The 15,425-nt window shown below is 46.6% G+C and overlaps 1 protein-coding gene across 1 annotated transcript in view; it reads left to right on the plus strand.

Moving 5' to 3' along the window:
- Positions 1–7,073, plus strand: part of LOC106812297 — a 14,409-nt gene extending 7,336 nt beyond the window's left edge. The window contains exons 10-19 of the mRNA XM_014816137.1: positions 559–691; positions 897–1,089; positions 1,269–1,463; positions 1,648–1,830; positions 2,233–2,490; positions 3,081–3,214; positions 3,678–3,879; positions 4,217–4,404; positions 4,978–5,137; positions 5,639–7,073. Of these exons, the coding sequence (XP_014671623.1) occupies positions 559–691; positions 897–1,089; positions 1,269–1,463; positions 1,648–1,830; positions 2,233–2,490; positions 3,081–3,214; positions 3,678–3,879; positions 4,217–4,404; positions 4,978–5,137; positions 5,639–5,739 (1,747 nt within the window). The 3' untranslated portion in view covers positions 5,740–7,073. The remainder of the gene's footprint in view (positions 1–558; positions 692–896; positions 1,090–1,268; positions 1,464–1,647; positions 1,831–2,232; positions 2,491–3,080; positions 3,215–3,677; positions 3,880–4,216; positions 4,405–4,977; positions 5,138–5,638) is intronic.
- The last annotated feature ends 8,352 nt before the right edge of the window (positions 7,074–15,425 follow it).

Here is a 15,425-nt window from a genome sequence, read left to right on the forward strand (position 1 = left end):
CGGGTGTTTATTCAGGTAGAGGCAGAGAGTTCTCGCCGGGTGTTTATTCAGGTAGAGGCAGAGAGTTCTAGCCGGGTGTTTATTCAGGTAGAGGCAGAGAGTTCTCGCCGGGTGTTTATTCAGGTAGAAGCAGAGAGTTTTCAACCGGGTCTTTAACGCGTGTCGGGTCTGAAGTTCTTTCAAAGCTGAAGCTGATTTAAGATTCTTTAAAGCTTCCGACATAACTTAATTTCCAGCTGTGTTTACTTTTGACAAATCCAATTCTGTCATGTTGTGTTTTCACAGTTTGATGTATGCGTCTCCGAACTGATCGAGTTTACCCGTGTATTGGGACCGCTTACAACACATATAACTGACGTCGATTAGCAATCGGGGATGAATTAACAGTTTGCCCTGCATGTGTTTTGAAATTCCGTGGAAGAACTCGATAAAGGTGTTACTGGGCGCTGCAAGTTTACTAATGCGAGCGAATGGGGATAGCATAGGTGGAGAGGGAGTGAAAGTGTTTCATGACTTCATCAGGCTACATTTGACGAAGCGCATTCATTTCCGTCGTAGGTCGTGGTTTGATATAGAAGCAGCTGCAGCCGTTATCGGATGCCACACACTAGACATGAAGTTTGAAATTCATCAGCTCAAGTGCTGCCACCTGGTAGAGGTTGACGACTGGGCTCGATTGGAATCATACAGAGTATGTCTTTATTTATTGACAATCACTTCATATCTCTCTTTTTCTTTTTGAATGACAAACGCAATTTTTTCCGTGGTGTCACACGTATGTATCTGACTTAGTAATCTAGCTAACTTACCGTGGCTTTGCATGGTATTGTAAAAAAATGCCGTGTCACTACGTTTGATTAAAAGTGGATATATTGATAAAATTTTTGCTTTTGCAGGGTAGTGAGGGCATCGAGGGTGAGGCGCGCTATTGTTTGCACGCAGTCACGCGCACCTTTCTGTCTCACTTACGGAGGAAACCGGAAGTGGCCGCTCTATTCACACAAGCCGAGCAAAATTTCACCCAACATTTCTGGCACAGGCTGGAGAAAGTTGGAAAGCTTGCTCAGGATAACTGCCTCAGTGCATTAGGTATCGATGGATTTATCATTTTGCGATATCTAACTCGACTCTTTATGTATGTATCGTCAGACTGATTAATTTTACTAGTTACTGTTAATTTGCTATATGTTTTTGTTTCGATAGGATCAAACCTTTTACTCGCACAGTGGTTTATAGTGCTAAACAAACCATAATACCTTTGCTTTCAGGGTTGATAGAGAACAACAGAGTTCACTTTGACCAGTGCTTTGGCATGATGATGAGAGAGGGTACTGTACCTGAGATGGCGGGAAAGAAGGAATTCCACAAACAATATGGAGCTTGCATCGCATTGGAGTTGTTTTTGGAAACTCCCAGGCGCTTGCAGCTATGTCAGAATATATCCGAGTGTGCTTTTAAGCAAGGTATGAATTTATTCTCACACCAAACCCACTATTGCTCTCTGCCTGAAGTTTAAAGCAATCTCTAAGTTGTTGAATTTAATTTTCTATATCTGACAATAATATAAACATTTTCAAACGTCACGTAGTTATTTTCTGGAACAGAGTGTTGCTGTTAATATAGATTCGCACGTGTTTTTGTGTGCAGGCAACAAACTAACTTACAGCTTCTACAAGGCGTGGGAGGCTGAACATGTTATCACACAAGCTCGCTACGGAAAAGCTCTTCAAATCCTTGAGAAGCCATCCGGAGTGCTGGCTGAAGTGGAAAAGCAATCAAGTTTAACAGATGGTGGCAAATTGGTGAAAGCGCTGATACACTATGTGAAAGGTATACCATGGTTGACACCTTTATTGCACAAAGTGCCTCTTCTTTCTCGAGCAGTACTGGAAGTAACATCATACCATCAGATACCATGTATACACAACGAGGCTTTAGGCATAGTTTAATCATGATGTCGTACTGATTCTCGTTAAGACTTTCATTAAAAAAGCTCGATGTTTTATCAGCAAAACCTTTCTAGGTTCCCTGAATTGCTACAGTGACGTACTAGTGGAGCTGTAGTCGAGTCTGTCACATCGCAGCTCTTGTTACCACCACACCTCGATCGTCTCTTACAGGCATGTTGCGGCGATCCATTCACCGTGTTTTCTGTCTGACGAAACGCTTCGCCATGTACCCCACGCCACCGACACACACGCACAAACACGTTCATCATCATACATTTTTCAGGGCGGGCGCTAGGCTCCCTGAATCGCTACAGCGACGCGCTAGTGGAGGTGAAGTCCGGTCTGCGCGCATGCCGGGCTCTGTCGCGTCGCAGCTCCTTCTCAGCCCGAGTCACCAACCAGCTCGGACATGTCTACTTCAACCTCGGCGAATACTCGGAGTCCCTAGACTGCCACCTGAATGCCTACGAGATGCTGGTGGGCGAGACTGGCGCCGACCTTCAGCTGGACGCGCCCACCTACCTGATGAACATAGGCACGGGTGAGCGGCGACAGTCTTCATTACGGCTCAGCGTAGCAACTTGCGTGCGTGCTACATTTTTTTCCCGAAATTTCATGTAGAAATTCGTCGATGGACTCGCGCGTGAATAGATTGGCATCCATTCAACAACCGTTAGTAACGCACATCGAGGCGTACGCATGTTAAAGATTTTCACGTAGAAAGCTCATCGATGGATAGATCGGCGTGTGACCATGACCGCGACCATCCATTCAACGACCGTTAGTAACGCACATCGAGGCGAGTGTGTGTTAAAATTGTTAGAAATTTAATGTAAAACGTTCGTCGATGGACGCACGTGGATAGATCGTGATCGTATTGGTGATCGTGATCGTATTGGTGATCGTGATCGTGATCGTATTGGTGATCGTGATCGTGACCATCCATTCGACGACCGTTAGCGAAGCGCGTCGAGGGGTGCGTGTTAAAAAAATTTTAACGCGGAAAGTTCGGCGATGGACGGCTCGTGTAAATGCGTGCATGCACGAAGTCGTGCTTGCGTTGCTGACGAGTCCTACAGGAATCGAGACTTGTCGTAATGTTTATGTTCGATTCCCCGCCTGTTATGTCAGGATATCATCACATGGGAACCGATGCGATTAATGTGAGGCCGTTAGAAGCGAACGAGCATTTCAGGAGAGCGCTCGAATACTACGACCGCAGCCTTGCTACCGAGAAAAAGCTGCATATGGATGGCTACGTTAAGGTGTGCGTGCGTTTGTGTGTGTGCGTGCGTGCGTGCGTGGGTGTGCGTGTGCGTGTGTGCGTGTGCGGGCGTGCGTGCGTGCATGTGTGTGTTCAAGTACACGTTCATAACAAAGCATGTGAAATAAGGTTTTTAACAAGTGACCATCTTTATAGCATCCCTTTTCAACAAGTCCATTCACTCCATGTAAATATCATTGTTAGCACCTATATTGAAATATTTATGATATATATATATATTTAGGTGTTTATCTTACCATTCCTTTCTGTATCAACAGATGGCTTATATATATATGTATATATAAAATATAATAATAGCATGTAAGATATTATATATCTTCTTTACATGTTTGTATATATATATATATATCCGAAGTAGATAATAGGGAATTCCCTATTATCTACTTCTGATATATATGTATATATGCATGTGTGTATATTTGCACTGCTCTCCCTCTTGGCAGACTGCTCTCACTGTGAAGAACAAGGCGATGGTACTCTCTCACATGAAGCGCTACGACGAAGCCCTCCCCATGGCGATGGAGGCCGTCGCGATACGCAGACGACATCTCCACGGCAAGCACCCGGACCTCTCTCGCAGCCTCATCTTTGTCGCACAGATTTATTACGACGTTGGCCGGCGGAAGGCGAAGAGCAACGATAGCTGTGAGTGGCGCTGATATGTTTGTGCAGTCTAGCATCATTAGAGGAAACATTAATATTCCATAGCTTCTCCATTTATGTTCTTTAGTTCTACGACAGTTTAGCAGGTATTTTATTTTTCAGTAGTGTTGATACGCTTGTGCAGTTTAACATCGTTAGAGAAAAAATACATCGTAGGCCGTTGCTTCTCCGTTTATATTCATTAGTTCCACGAGAATTTAGCAGGTATTGTGGTCAGTACCAGTTAGAATGCTTCCAAGTTTATGCACTTTTTAATGAAAAATTGCCATTTTTTCAGTGGGTTTGCTGCACGTTTTAATGAAAAATCGTCATATTTCAGTGGGTTCGCTGGCAGAGTTTGAGAGAGCGGAGGCGTATTACCGGGAGGCGGCAGATATCGAGACGACGGGCAGAGCCGACCATGGCCTCCCTACGGCCGACTTCCCCGCCCTGAAGCGCGAATACCTCGACGTTCTAAAACGCCTCGGCAAGAGCACCGACCTTCAGAAAGCGCAGAAGATATTCCTGGTAATGAACGTGCTTGCATTCGCCAGAAAATGAGTAGTAGTAGTAGTAGTAGTCCATTTCCAGTTCCATTGCAGTAATGATTAATTGTTATAATCATCACAAAACCACGTTGCCTTGTAAAACCAACTATATATATATTGACGTGAATAAATGTAAAGAGAGAACAGATTTCACTGAGTACTTCCACTCATTTACGCAGATGGGGTCGTTGTCATATCAGGTACTACAGATATGTACCCGAGGTAGTTTTAGGTTGTTTAGTATTATGTTTATATTTTTATATGAGGTATGTTTAGGGTTAGGGTTAGGGTTAGGGTACACTTCTGTAGTACAAGTCTGGTAAACTTTATATATACATATATGTACCTTGGGTACATATCTGTAGTACCTGATACGACAACGACCCCTTCAGCAGTACTAAGCCGCATTGTTATAATCATCACAAAACCACGTTGCCTTGTAAAACCAACTATATATATATTGACGTGAATATATGTAAAGAGAGAACAGATTTCACTGAATACTTTACTATATTTTGTTACTATACTCATTTACATGCGCTGACCGTTATAGGATTTTGAGGCGAAACGAGAGCGACGCGTGCGTCCACGTAAGAGAAGCCAGGACAAGGCAGGTAGCCCAAGGTCAACCGAATCAGGGTCGACCAGTAGCAGCAGCAGTTACACCACAAGCTCAGAGGAGAGCAGTGAAGCAGCAGCTCACACGACACCCAGTGAGTACTGCATAGACGTGTGCGGCGGCCATTTTTTTTTTTTTTTTACAGCAACAGAATTTTGTCAAGCAACATATATGCAAACATAATAGCACAGCACAAGTATTTCATCATATTAGATATATTATTAATTTTTTTTTTTCTACAGCAACAGAATTTGTCAAGCAACATATATGCAAACATAATAGCACAGCACAAGTATTTCATCATATTAGATATATTATTAATTATATTATTATTATATTAGATATATATGTTGACTTTATTGTGTCCTATTACATGTACAGAGTGTAAGCCATTTCGTGCTAAGTAATTCTGTATATGTAACACGTTTGACGCACACTCCCAGTCGAAAAAAAAGACAATTTATTCGTCGTTTTCATTCGTTGGTTACTCCCGATCGGAAAATAAAGAAAAGCAATTCATTCGCCTTATTTCCATGTTCTGCCGTGGCTTGCTCCCACGTGGGGACCCACAGTTCATCGTCTGCTCGTGTTACAGGTGAGAAGCCACACGACGCCAGCATCTCCGAGGATGCGGAGGATCCGACGAAGGCCGGTGAATACGACGAGAACTCATCGTGGAACTGTGCCGTCGCGTGATCGCACGTCCCGCTTGGCTCTACTCACAGCGACGCGCAGTCCATCCCTGTCGTGTGTCTCCATCTCCTGAAGTGGTGTCACCATAAACGGGTAGATGTTATTAATGTTTACGCCTAGTCATTTGTTAAAGGATACGTTCAGGTTGTAGGTGGAATTTTGTCAAAATTTCAATATCTATTTTATTTGATAGATGGCGCCTCTGGGCAGCTATGTATGTGTAGATTATTATCAAGAGTAGATTGTGTTATTATCTACTCTTGTTATTATGTATGTGGTTTCCCAAACCAGTGGTATGTGTACCTGTCGGCAACCCTGAGTGTATCCTTAATACCAGCGTTCATCTGTATGTTGTAAATGTCAAGAATCCTAATCCAAGATTGTTGAGTTTGAGATGATGATCCGTAGAGCGATACGGCCGCTGGTGATAATACGTTGTAAAAAATGTATGAAAAGTGATGTGATGAAAAGGTTGTGTAATCATGGTAGGGTATATGACACTTACAGACAATTGTACTCATCTGTTAGTCATCGAAACTGCAGTGTATCATAAGAAAAGATTGTGTACCTGATGTTCTTTAGGGCAAAATGGTCGTTATTCACCATTACTAACTTTCTAACAGCCCCAGTAAATGTGGCACTACTAATCGTTGGAAGAAAGGTGAACGAGTACCTATTTATGTAACATTTTAATTTTCTGAATGAAATAAAGAAGTAAATTTCTGGTACAGAATGATGACAAAAAAGACGTGACAACTATGTCAGTATACATGGTATACACACATTGGATTAGTATCAGGGGAAAATTTGCCACTGAAGAATAGTTTGTATTGCTATATCCATTTATTTATCCCATGGCATTCATTTAATATATTCGTATATACCTATAATGCTTCGGCAGAGTAGAAAATGTGAACTCATCGAGAAGAACTATATATAATATATAACTATATAACTATTCTATTATAAATAATATAATGTTATATTTACATCGGACATATTTAGCGTATCAGCAAAGTTGTATAAAACTAGATATCATGTGGATTCAATGTTTGTTTTTATTAAGTGTTCTTACTGCCATTAGAAATCAATAATATCAAAACAACATTTGTGCAATAATGAGATTTCTTAACTGACTGTTAAGCGCCATAGTGTATGACTGTTAGAAAACGAGTCACTTTTTATTGTCTGATTCCAATTTCTGAATCTCAAGTGCGATCGAGTGTTTATAGAGTGTATATATACTTCTTTTACCTACGTGTTTTCGTCTTGCGTACCATTACATCATGAAGGCAATGCACGAATAAATGCTATTTGATTAAATCGTTTGCCGAAAACATTCTGGATAACTATCATTTTGTAATTGTAATTTTGTTACAGTGCAAGTTGCCTGCCAGACTGGCTGGCCGAGTGTCTGCCAACCTACCCTCTCTCTCTCTCTCGCCTCCCCCCCCTCTCTCTCTCTCTCTCTCTCTCTACCTCTCGCCTAGCTCTCTCTCCATCTCTCCTCATTTCTCTCCTCTCCTCTCTCTCTCCCTCTCTCCTCGTCTCTCGCCTCTCTCACTCTCTCGCCCTCTCAGTCCGTCTCTCCGTCTTCTCTCTCTCGTCGCCCTATCTCACTCCTCCTCTCGTCTCCCGTTTTTTCTCTTCCTCTTCTCTCCCTCTTTCTGCACCTCAGTCTCGGCTCGCCTGTTTGTTTCGACGACCACCCCCGCCACTTTTTCTCGACATAGCCCCTCTTCTCTCGTTCTCTCTCTCTCTCCTCGGCCCTCTCTCGACTGTCCTCTCCCTCGTGCGGCACTAAGGCTTGCCAGCCCACGTCGCTCTCTCACCGTCTCTGCTCCTTTCCTGCTTTCGTCTGCAATTCTCTCATCTCTGTCTCTCTCTCTCGGGTCGTCCCTCTCTCACTCTCTTCACCTACAAATTAATTCCCCTCTCGTGAGCTTATTTAAATCTCACTGTCTACCTGCCTCCCCCCACCCTTCGCGCTTATCCAGCTTCCTCCCGCGCTCTCTTCTACCTCCTCCCAGTCCACCTTTCTCCTCGGCTCCTGCTCCTATTTCTACCACTCGCTCGCTCTACTCCGTCCCTCCACCGTCTGTCCTCGCTCTCATTCCATCCCGCCCTCCCCCGCGACGCCCTCTCTTGGTGTCCGCGGTTCCCACGGCCCATTCCCCGGTCCGCTGCCTCCTCTCTCTCCTTCCTCTCTCAGCGGAGACCCCGCCGGCTCTCTCTCGCAACCATCCTTGATACTCTACCCTTCTCCTGCCCTCTCCACGCCCTGTCCTGCCCCCTGCATGCCTGTCACCCCTTCTTCTCTCCCTCTCGTAACTCGCTCCCTCCAGCCTCTTCTGTCCGTTCCTCCCCACGTTCTTCCTTGACTCCTCTCACCGGATAACCTCTCTCATTACTAGCCTTCTCGCTCCGTGCGTATCCCCCTCCAGCGTCCCGCCCTCCTCCTACAGGCCTTCTCCCCCCGTCCGTCGTTCCACCGTTTCCCGTCTCTCCTTCTCCCCACCCTTCCTCCGCCGTCTCCGCCCGTGAAACCGTCTTCTTCACCTCCTTACCCGTCGCGCCCTCCCCTCTTTCCTCTATCCTCATACGTACCAATTCAATCTCTCATCTCCCATCGCTTTTTCCCCCCCCTCCTCGTTACCGTCGTCTCCTTGCTTCTTCACATACCCCTTTCCCCGTGCGTCTCTTCTGTCCCCTTCTCCCCCCGATTCCTCCGTCCTTGTACCGCCATTGGCTCCGCTTCCTTCCGACTCTCTCCATCATCCTGCCTCCACTTCTCCCGCCCCATGCTCGTAGTCTCAATCCTCTTCTCTCTCCTCTTCTCACTCTGCTCAAGCGTTCTCTCTGCTGGTCCTGTCAGTGCCTGCCGGCAACAATCCGCCTCTGTTCCTCACTTCTCCGCCTTCCCTCTCCCTCTCTCTCGAGCCTTCTCCTCTCGACTTGCGGTGCAGCACCCTTCTTTGTTCAGTAGTAAGTTGCTCTCTATCTTAATGAATACCACTCATACTTCTCTCCTACTTTCTTGCTCCCCTCTACCCCTCCTATTCCCCTCTGGATGGGGACAGACCCCAGTACCTCACCATCGTCAACACATCCTCCGACGAGGCACAACGCCCTTCGACACGAGCGTCTAAATCATCGCTGAAGGAAGAGTTGTGGACACCACTGTATCAGACATTCACACTCCTTGATCCCTCGAAGGAGCCGTAGTCTTATACCTTCTTTATTTTATAAAGTGAAGATGTCTCAGAACTGGGCGAATCGCCTTCGAACGCCTAACTCGTCCATCCATCCTCTCACTCGTGTGCGTGTGCGACCAATCTTCACTACACGTCCTCCTGCCTCCTAGCGCTTCACTCAGCCTCCTATATCTCCGTCAACCCTCGCGACCGCTACTCTCATCGCTAGTCCTTATCCTCCGTCTAGCCCGTTCTTCCTTTCCACTAGCGCCGCTTACGGCGGTCTGGTTCCTCCATCGAACCTTCTTCTGCTCGCACGTTCCTCTACTGCAACTTCAATCACTTTATCTCTTTACTCAACCCATGAGCGGCTTGTTGGCCATCCGTAATTCACCCTATCAAGACGTTTTTCAACGTGGTTCATCCTCCTTTTCCCAGCGCGTTGTACTATCTTATCATATTCCATCATTTAGAACCTCTTACGAGCAGCTTTTGATCATCTTCATGTCCACGCTCCACCGCCGCTCCATATCACACATCCACGACAGTATTGTTCTCAGGTCGATCTCGATTCCAAAGACATATTCTCTTGGCTCTGTCCCATCTCTAACACACTCATTGTATTCACCTTACACTTTCTCATTGGCACTTATTCCTCACAGTCTACCCCAGCTAGGCTCCCCTACACGCCTTCGCGTCTTGCGTCGGTACTGCGCTGTGCGGCTCTCTAGTCGTTCTGCTCATTTCACCTCTCCCTCCTCCTCCTCGTGCCAAGTAACCTGTAGCCAACACACACTGCGGCGAGAATTCTAAATATAATACTCCTATGCGTCACAGCGTGAGCAGTAAAAAACTGGTTGATACCATGACTGCCCCGCACTTTCCCTGAAAGACACCGTAGTCCTTCTATATCCTCTTTAATACCGATTTACTTTCCTATACTACGCTCCACCTCTTTGCTCTATACTTTATTTGTGACTGCCCACCGCGGCCTGCGTGTGCGTGCTAACCCTGATCCTTTGCCCAACACGCGTGACTTCCTGTGATCTTTCTAGCACAATGCTTTCCCACGAGTTGGCGCCATCTCTCAAATACCCTACGTCAAAGGATCACTCCGACTAGTTCCACCCTTCTCGCGCGCATGTTGCGTATCCATTGTCACCAGGCCAAATTTTACCTCCCTTGGTCTCACTGCGCCCTCACACAACCCGCCGTTGCCCGGTTCTCGGCTCTTATACCTCCCACACTCATCTTTCATTCCAGCGCGTAGCGCAACTCCCTCCTCCCTCTCTGCCCGCAACTTCTCTCCCCCGAAATGATGGCCCTCTGCTCCCTCTATCAATTCACCCACCCTTTTCTCCTCCTTCTCCGCTTTCCCCTTGGCTTCCTTCACCTTTAGTCTCCCTCCCGCCCAAATCCGTCCTTCTCTCCTCCCTTCTCTAACCTCCTTTCCCCCACCTTCTCCCTATCCACTTTCTCCCCCTCTTATCCCTTGATCCCTACCCTATGGCTATGTCCATAACCAAATCTAACTATATCCTCCCGCTCCCTCTCACGAACATAATACAACCATATTCACCACGGCATATTTCAACCCGGTCTTCTTGCGTCTTCTCCAACACGTCACAATGCCCCAGTCGTCACAGGATCTGCGTCATACATTACCTCTTGCCCGTCGGACAAACTGATCAAGTTTTCCAGATATATTATATGTCTATCCTCCACTCGGTACTCCGGTTTGCCCGTATTCCATTCTTGTCTGTCTACAGGTCTCATAATTTGCAAATGGTGTTCCCAGTCGTTGCGTCGGCTCGAAGCAGAGCGGATCCGTCTCTTTCTCGCATTATCTACATCATCTACTTTCCATCCAGCGTACTATCTTAGCACTATCGTCTATCACCCGCGAGGTGACACTTCCATAACCACTTCTCCTACTCGCATTCGTTCATATCCACTCACCACCAAAGTTGTACCAGCACCTTTTCTCGTCAACTCACCTAGCGAAGTGTCTCATCACTACACCCACTAATCCTCTACAACATCAACCACGCTTACTTATTATTAAAACTACAAAACATGATAATACGAACACTCCGAATTAGGCCGAACCTGCATAACTCGGTTACTATCTCATCTGTGTACTTTATCCATCGTATAACAAGACTCAATAAATGGCGACTGTCTAACCTTATAGAGTACTAGTCCAACATATTCTCTTATTATGGGGTGTAGTATATCTTATTAAATCAAGTATTATTATACGACAAGGTGAGATAATGTATTACATGGTCAGCAACTATTGAGGTAATTGTTATGCGTAACAATACCAGCCATCATGCGAGACGCAATTGTTTGTCTGCACAAGCCATTGTAGATGCATGAGTGGGGTCTTGTGAGATATGTTTGCGTCACTGGCAATCTTTCTGGCGCATGATCGCAACAAGCATGTCTAATCATTAGTATCTAGGAGTAAACTATCTGAGTACGAGTTATTATAGGCAGTCACGACTAGATTGCGCTAATCTAGTGAGTCTGACATGATCAAGACACTCACAATCGGTGAACCTATTCACCCTAGCAGGAGCAAACAATATATCCAATAATTATTACGCTGATCCCTCTATCAAATGCGGAAATGGTTATCAGCACCAACTGTGAGAGCTAAGTCGCGAAAAGTACAAATGTACGCCCAGCAAAAATTAGTGGATAGTCCGCTTTACTAACTAATCGCACGGTTGAGTGGTCTTCAGTAGATTGGTTCTGTGGAACACACCAACAAAAAACGACCTCATGCCTCTTTCCTACACATCTTGAGTGCACACTTCTCCTCACATTCTTCTTCTTCCTCTCTTGTCAACATTTCTCGAGATCTGACCACGATCTTCCTTCTGTGGGGTTGACTCAGTTTCCTTCGACCGTAGCATATCGCCCCGTCCTCAAAACCTTACTTTATTTCCAATTAATCCTCTATAGCCACTTCTTGCATTTCAACTCTGTGACGACACTTATTTTTACTGCCCATCGCTTCTACTATCTAGACCTGACACTTCCTCCCCCGATACCGCTTCCTCAAGCAAGGGCGGACACCACTTGCGTCCTACTTTCACTTACACAAACCTTGACCTATCTCCTTTAACTCCTCAAACTTCCAGCCGCTCCGCACCTTTGCCGCGTCGCGACCTCATCCACCTAGCGCATCTCGCCCATTCGAAGAATTGCGCTCATAGACCTAATGACCCTTTAAAAGCCACTTCGCCATATCGTCTCATTCTCCACATACGCCTTCGAAAACTATAGATTAATCTACTCTATCTTTTATCACTCCTCTTGCACTCGCTTACTTGCCATTAATTTGGACCTCCTACACACTTGAGCATTCCATTCGCGCACACCCTTCGAATTACGAACCTTTACTTAGCTACTTTGCTTTCTTCCTGTGTCTTCCCCAGCATAAAAAATACCAGCATCTGCCCTTCAGGCTCGCGCTCAACCACGCTCTGCTTCCGGTGTTCAAACCAGATGTCATCCTCGCCCCTCGCACTTGTTAAGCTGGCACGCAACTTCCACAATCTGAGATCCCCTGTCGAATCACACATCGTAAATCCCCTGTTTTACTATATCGACATGCAAACTCTTCCAACATAACTACGCATGCATGCCTTTCTGCCTCGCACAGCCTTCGCGATCTTTCCAAATATGCCTAGTGCCTCACGAGGCCCGAGTATCTAACTCCCTGACCTTCTCCACTTTGAGCTCATTCTTATGGTCTCAGCCTTCAATCCTGAGTTCATTTCTGACTGCTATGACTAAATCGTGATGTTTCATATCCTAGGCCTCTCAATCTAGTTTTCCTACGCTTCTACTGCCCTGTCAATGCTTGCCCACCACATTTTCCCCTCCCATCATCTCCCTGCGGACGTGTTCTCAAAGAGCTCCAAGGATCGGCCTGGCAAGAAACATTCCATTAGATGTTGGGCGGGAGTGTGGAATGCAGAGCGACAGAGGCACGCGCGGGTCATGTTCAAGTGCCAGAGCGATTTGTAGAAGTGAGAGCGTCAAGAGCCGCATTCGCATAATCACGATGTACGAGATAAATTTTCTTTTCTCTATATCTATATCACTTCTGCATCAATATTCGCGGTCCAGTGCAGGTGAGCTAGATTAAGCATACTCTACTACTATTGTCACCATTCTCCTACGAGCCAAATACCCGAATCTTCGCTCTCCCAGCCATATACTCTAACCTCTATATTGCTCTCCTCATTTGCACTCTTGTATTCCTTTTCCTTGAGAGGGTCTGTATCCCTTATTTCCTCCCTTCCTTCCCATTTTGTAGACGATCATCTCTTACATCTATAATGATGTCATGTGCAGCTCGCGTTGCAATTCTCATGAGCTACCATTGTGTGTAATCGTGCTGTTGCAAACAACCCTGTGTGTAGCATATCATCGAAATTCTCTTAAACGCACATTCTCCTCACTTGGGCTCAAAACTTGCCTTTACTATCCACGCTTCTTCTACCTCATAACACTCGCTCCCTCTCTACCACACTTCCACTTCACTGCCTTATTCCTCCAGCGGGCGACTTCTCTCTACTCCTCTTTGTCTAGGCACTTTAAGTTTCGCATTCGTGAGCGCTCCTCACACTTTCCTCCTATACCTCCATGTTTCCTCTTGTCCTATGATACCTTTCTCCTTAATCTTTCACAGTAACGTTATGGATCCCCCTCTGACTTCCTACCATTCACCGCCCTCACACTCTTGAATCCCAATGCGAAGAAAATTGAATCCTCCGAAACTCCTCCCTGACTCCTTCCTCGGAAGAGAGCGATGGCATACCACCTCTTCTCTCCCTCATAACCATGCTCACGTTCCCATTTCTCACTACCTTTGCTTTCACTTGCCAATCTACACGGCTACAGCTGAGGTCTGTCACACATTTTCCTATCATTGTGCTCGTTATCGTAGGCAGCCGTGAGCGACATAGTCCGTGAGCCCGACGCACGTCATTCCCTCTCAGTCGCCTACCCATTGCTCATCGTCTGCGCCGTACAGTTAACTGTTCGCATAAAATCTCACTATACATTTGCATATATACACCCTTAACATGTCGCAATGGTACCTTCCTCCCGTCTTCTCTCAACGTTATCCCTAGATTGCGTATGCTCCCTGCATTTATGTTGTGTGCTAAACCCCACACTTGCAGTTCACATGCTGATCCCTCGCTTCTTAGACGCTATGATGATTATCTTCTCTGCAGCTAGTCCTGCAGCCTGCCTTATTGAATTCTTTACTCTTACTTATGAAAATGATACATACGCCCCATGTGACTGTATATTTATTGGAAATTCTCGCCTCCACCCCCCGTCCTCCTTCCACCACCTAGCTCACCACTCCGGATCGTCTCATCATCATCCCCTTCTTCCTCTCTTTCATGTCGATGGAGGGCGATCCTTTGTGCTCTCTCGACTGGGATAGAAAAAACCACCCGACTCGCAACGATCTGTCTGGACTCGCACCAGCCCGTACCACATAAGCAATATCCCAAAGCCACACTCCCTAATGCCGTAGAAGCCATCACTGCCAACCTCTAACTGCTAACTAAATCAGATGTTTACAAGCTTCTCCTCATCCACGTGTACTGATGATTTCGGCCCCCATGGTTCCCACCTAGTCCACACCTGCGCTGATTCCTCCTCCCTACCCTTCTCCTCGCACTGTCCTACCTTCCCTCTTCAGGAATATTTTTCACTCCTCTGCTCCCTCTCCACCTTCTCCTCCTCCACTTTCTCCCCATGCTCTTCTACGCTCCTCTCTCCACCTTCTCCTGCATCCTCACACTTTCCCCTCCTCCTCCACCTTCTCCCCGTCCTCTCGACCACTTCTTCCTCTGCCTCCCCTCTTTCCTCCACCTCCTCTCACTTGCCCTCTTCACCCTTCTCCCCCTCCCTCACATATGTCGCTCTTCCTCAAACACCTTCTTCCCCTCATCCACCTTCACCATTCCTCCTTCGTACCGGTCCACCTTTCTCATGCCCTCTCGCACCTTCTCCCACCTCTCCCTGCGCTCGCTCCACCACCGTCGTGCGCTCCTCTACCTCTACGCTCTCTCGCCACTACGCACACCGTGTAACACATATACCCCTCCTCTTCACTTTCTCCCCATGCTCGCTCTAACGCTTCCTCTCCCCACCTCTCTCCTCATCCACTCCCACTGTCCCCCCCTCCTTCTCCTCATCTTGCATTCCTCAGTCCTTAAACTCACGCCGGTTCTTAGCCCTTTTCCTCCACCTGCCTCTCCTTCCTCCTCACCCTCTTGTAACTGGTCCCTTGCCTCCTCTACTCCCGCATCTACAACACGTATCTCCCTTCATATCGCGCACCTTCTCGCCGCTACTCTACCTATGGGGGTCCCTTCACCGTTCTTCTCCCCACTTTAATCTACTCCGAGCGGCCCCTGCTACCGCTGCGGGCCCTCCACCGTTCTCCTCTTC

Source organism: Priapulus caudatus, unplaced genomic scaffold, assembly GCF_000485595.1.
Source record: "Priapulus caudatus unplaced genomic scaffold, Priapulus_caudatus-5.0.1 Scaffold631, whole genome shotgun sequence".
Lineage (NCBI taxonomy): Eukaryota > Metazoa > Priapulida > Priapulimorpha > Priapulimorphida > Priapulidae > Priapulus > Priapulus caudatus.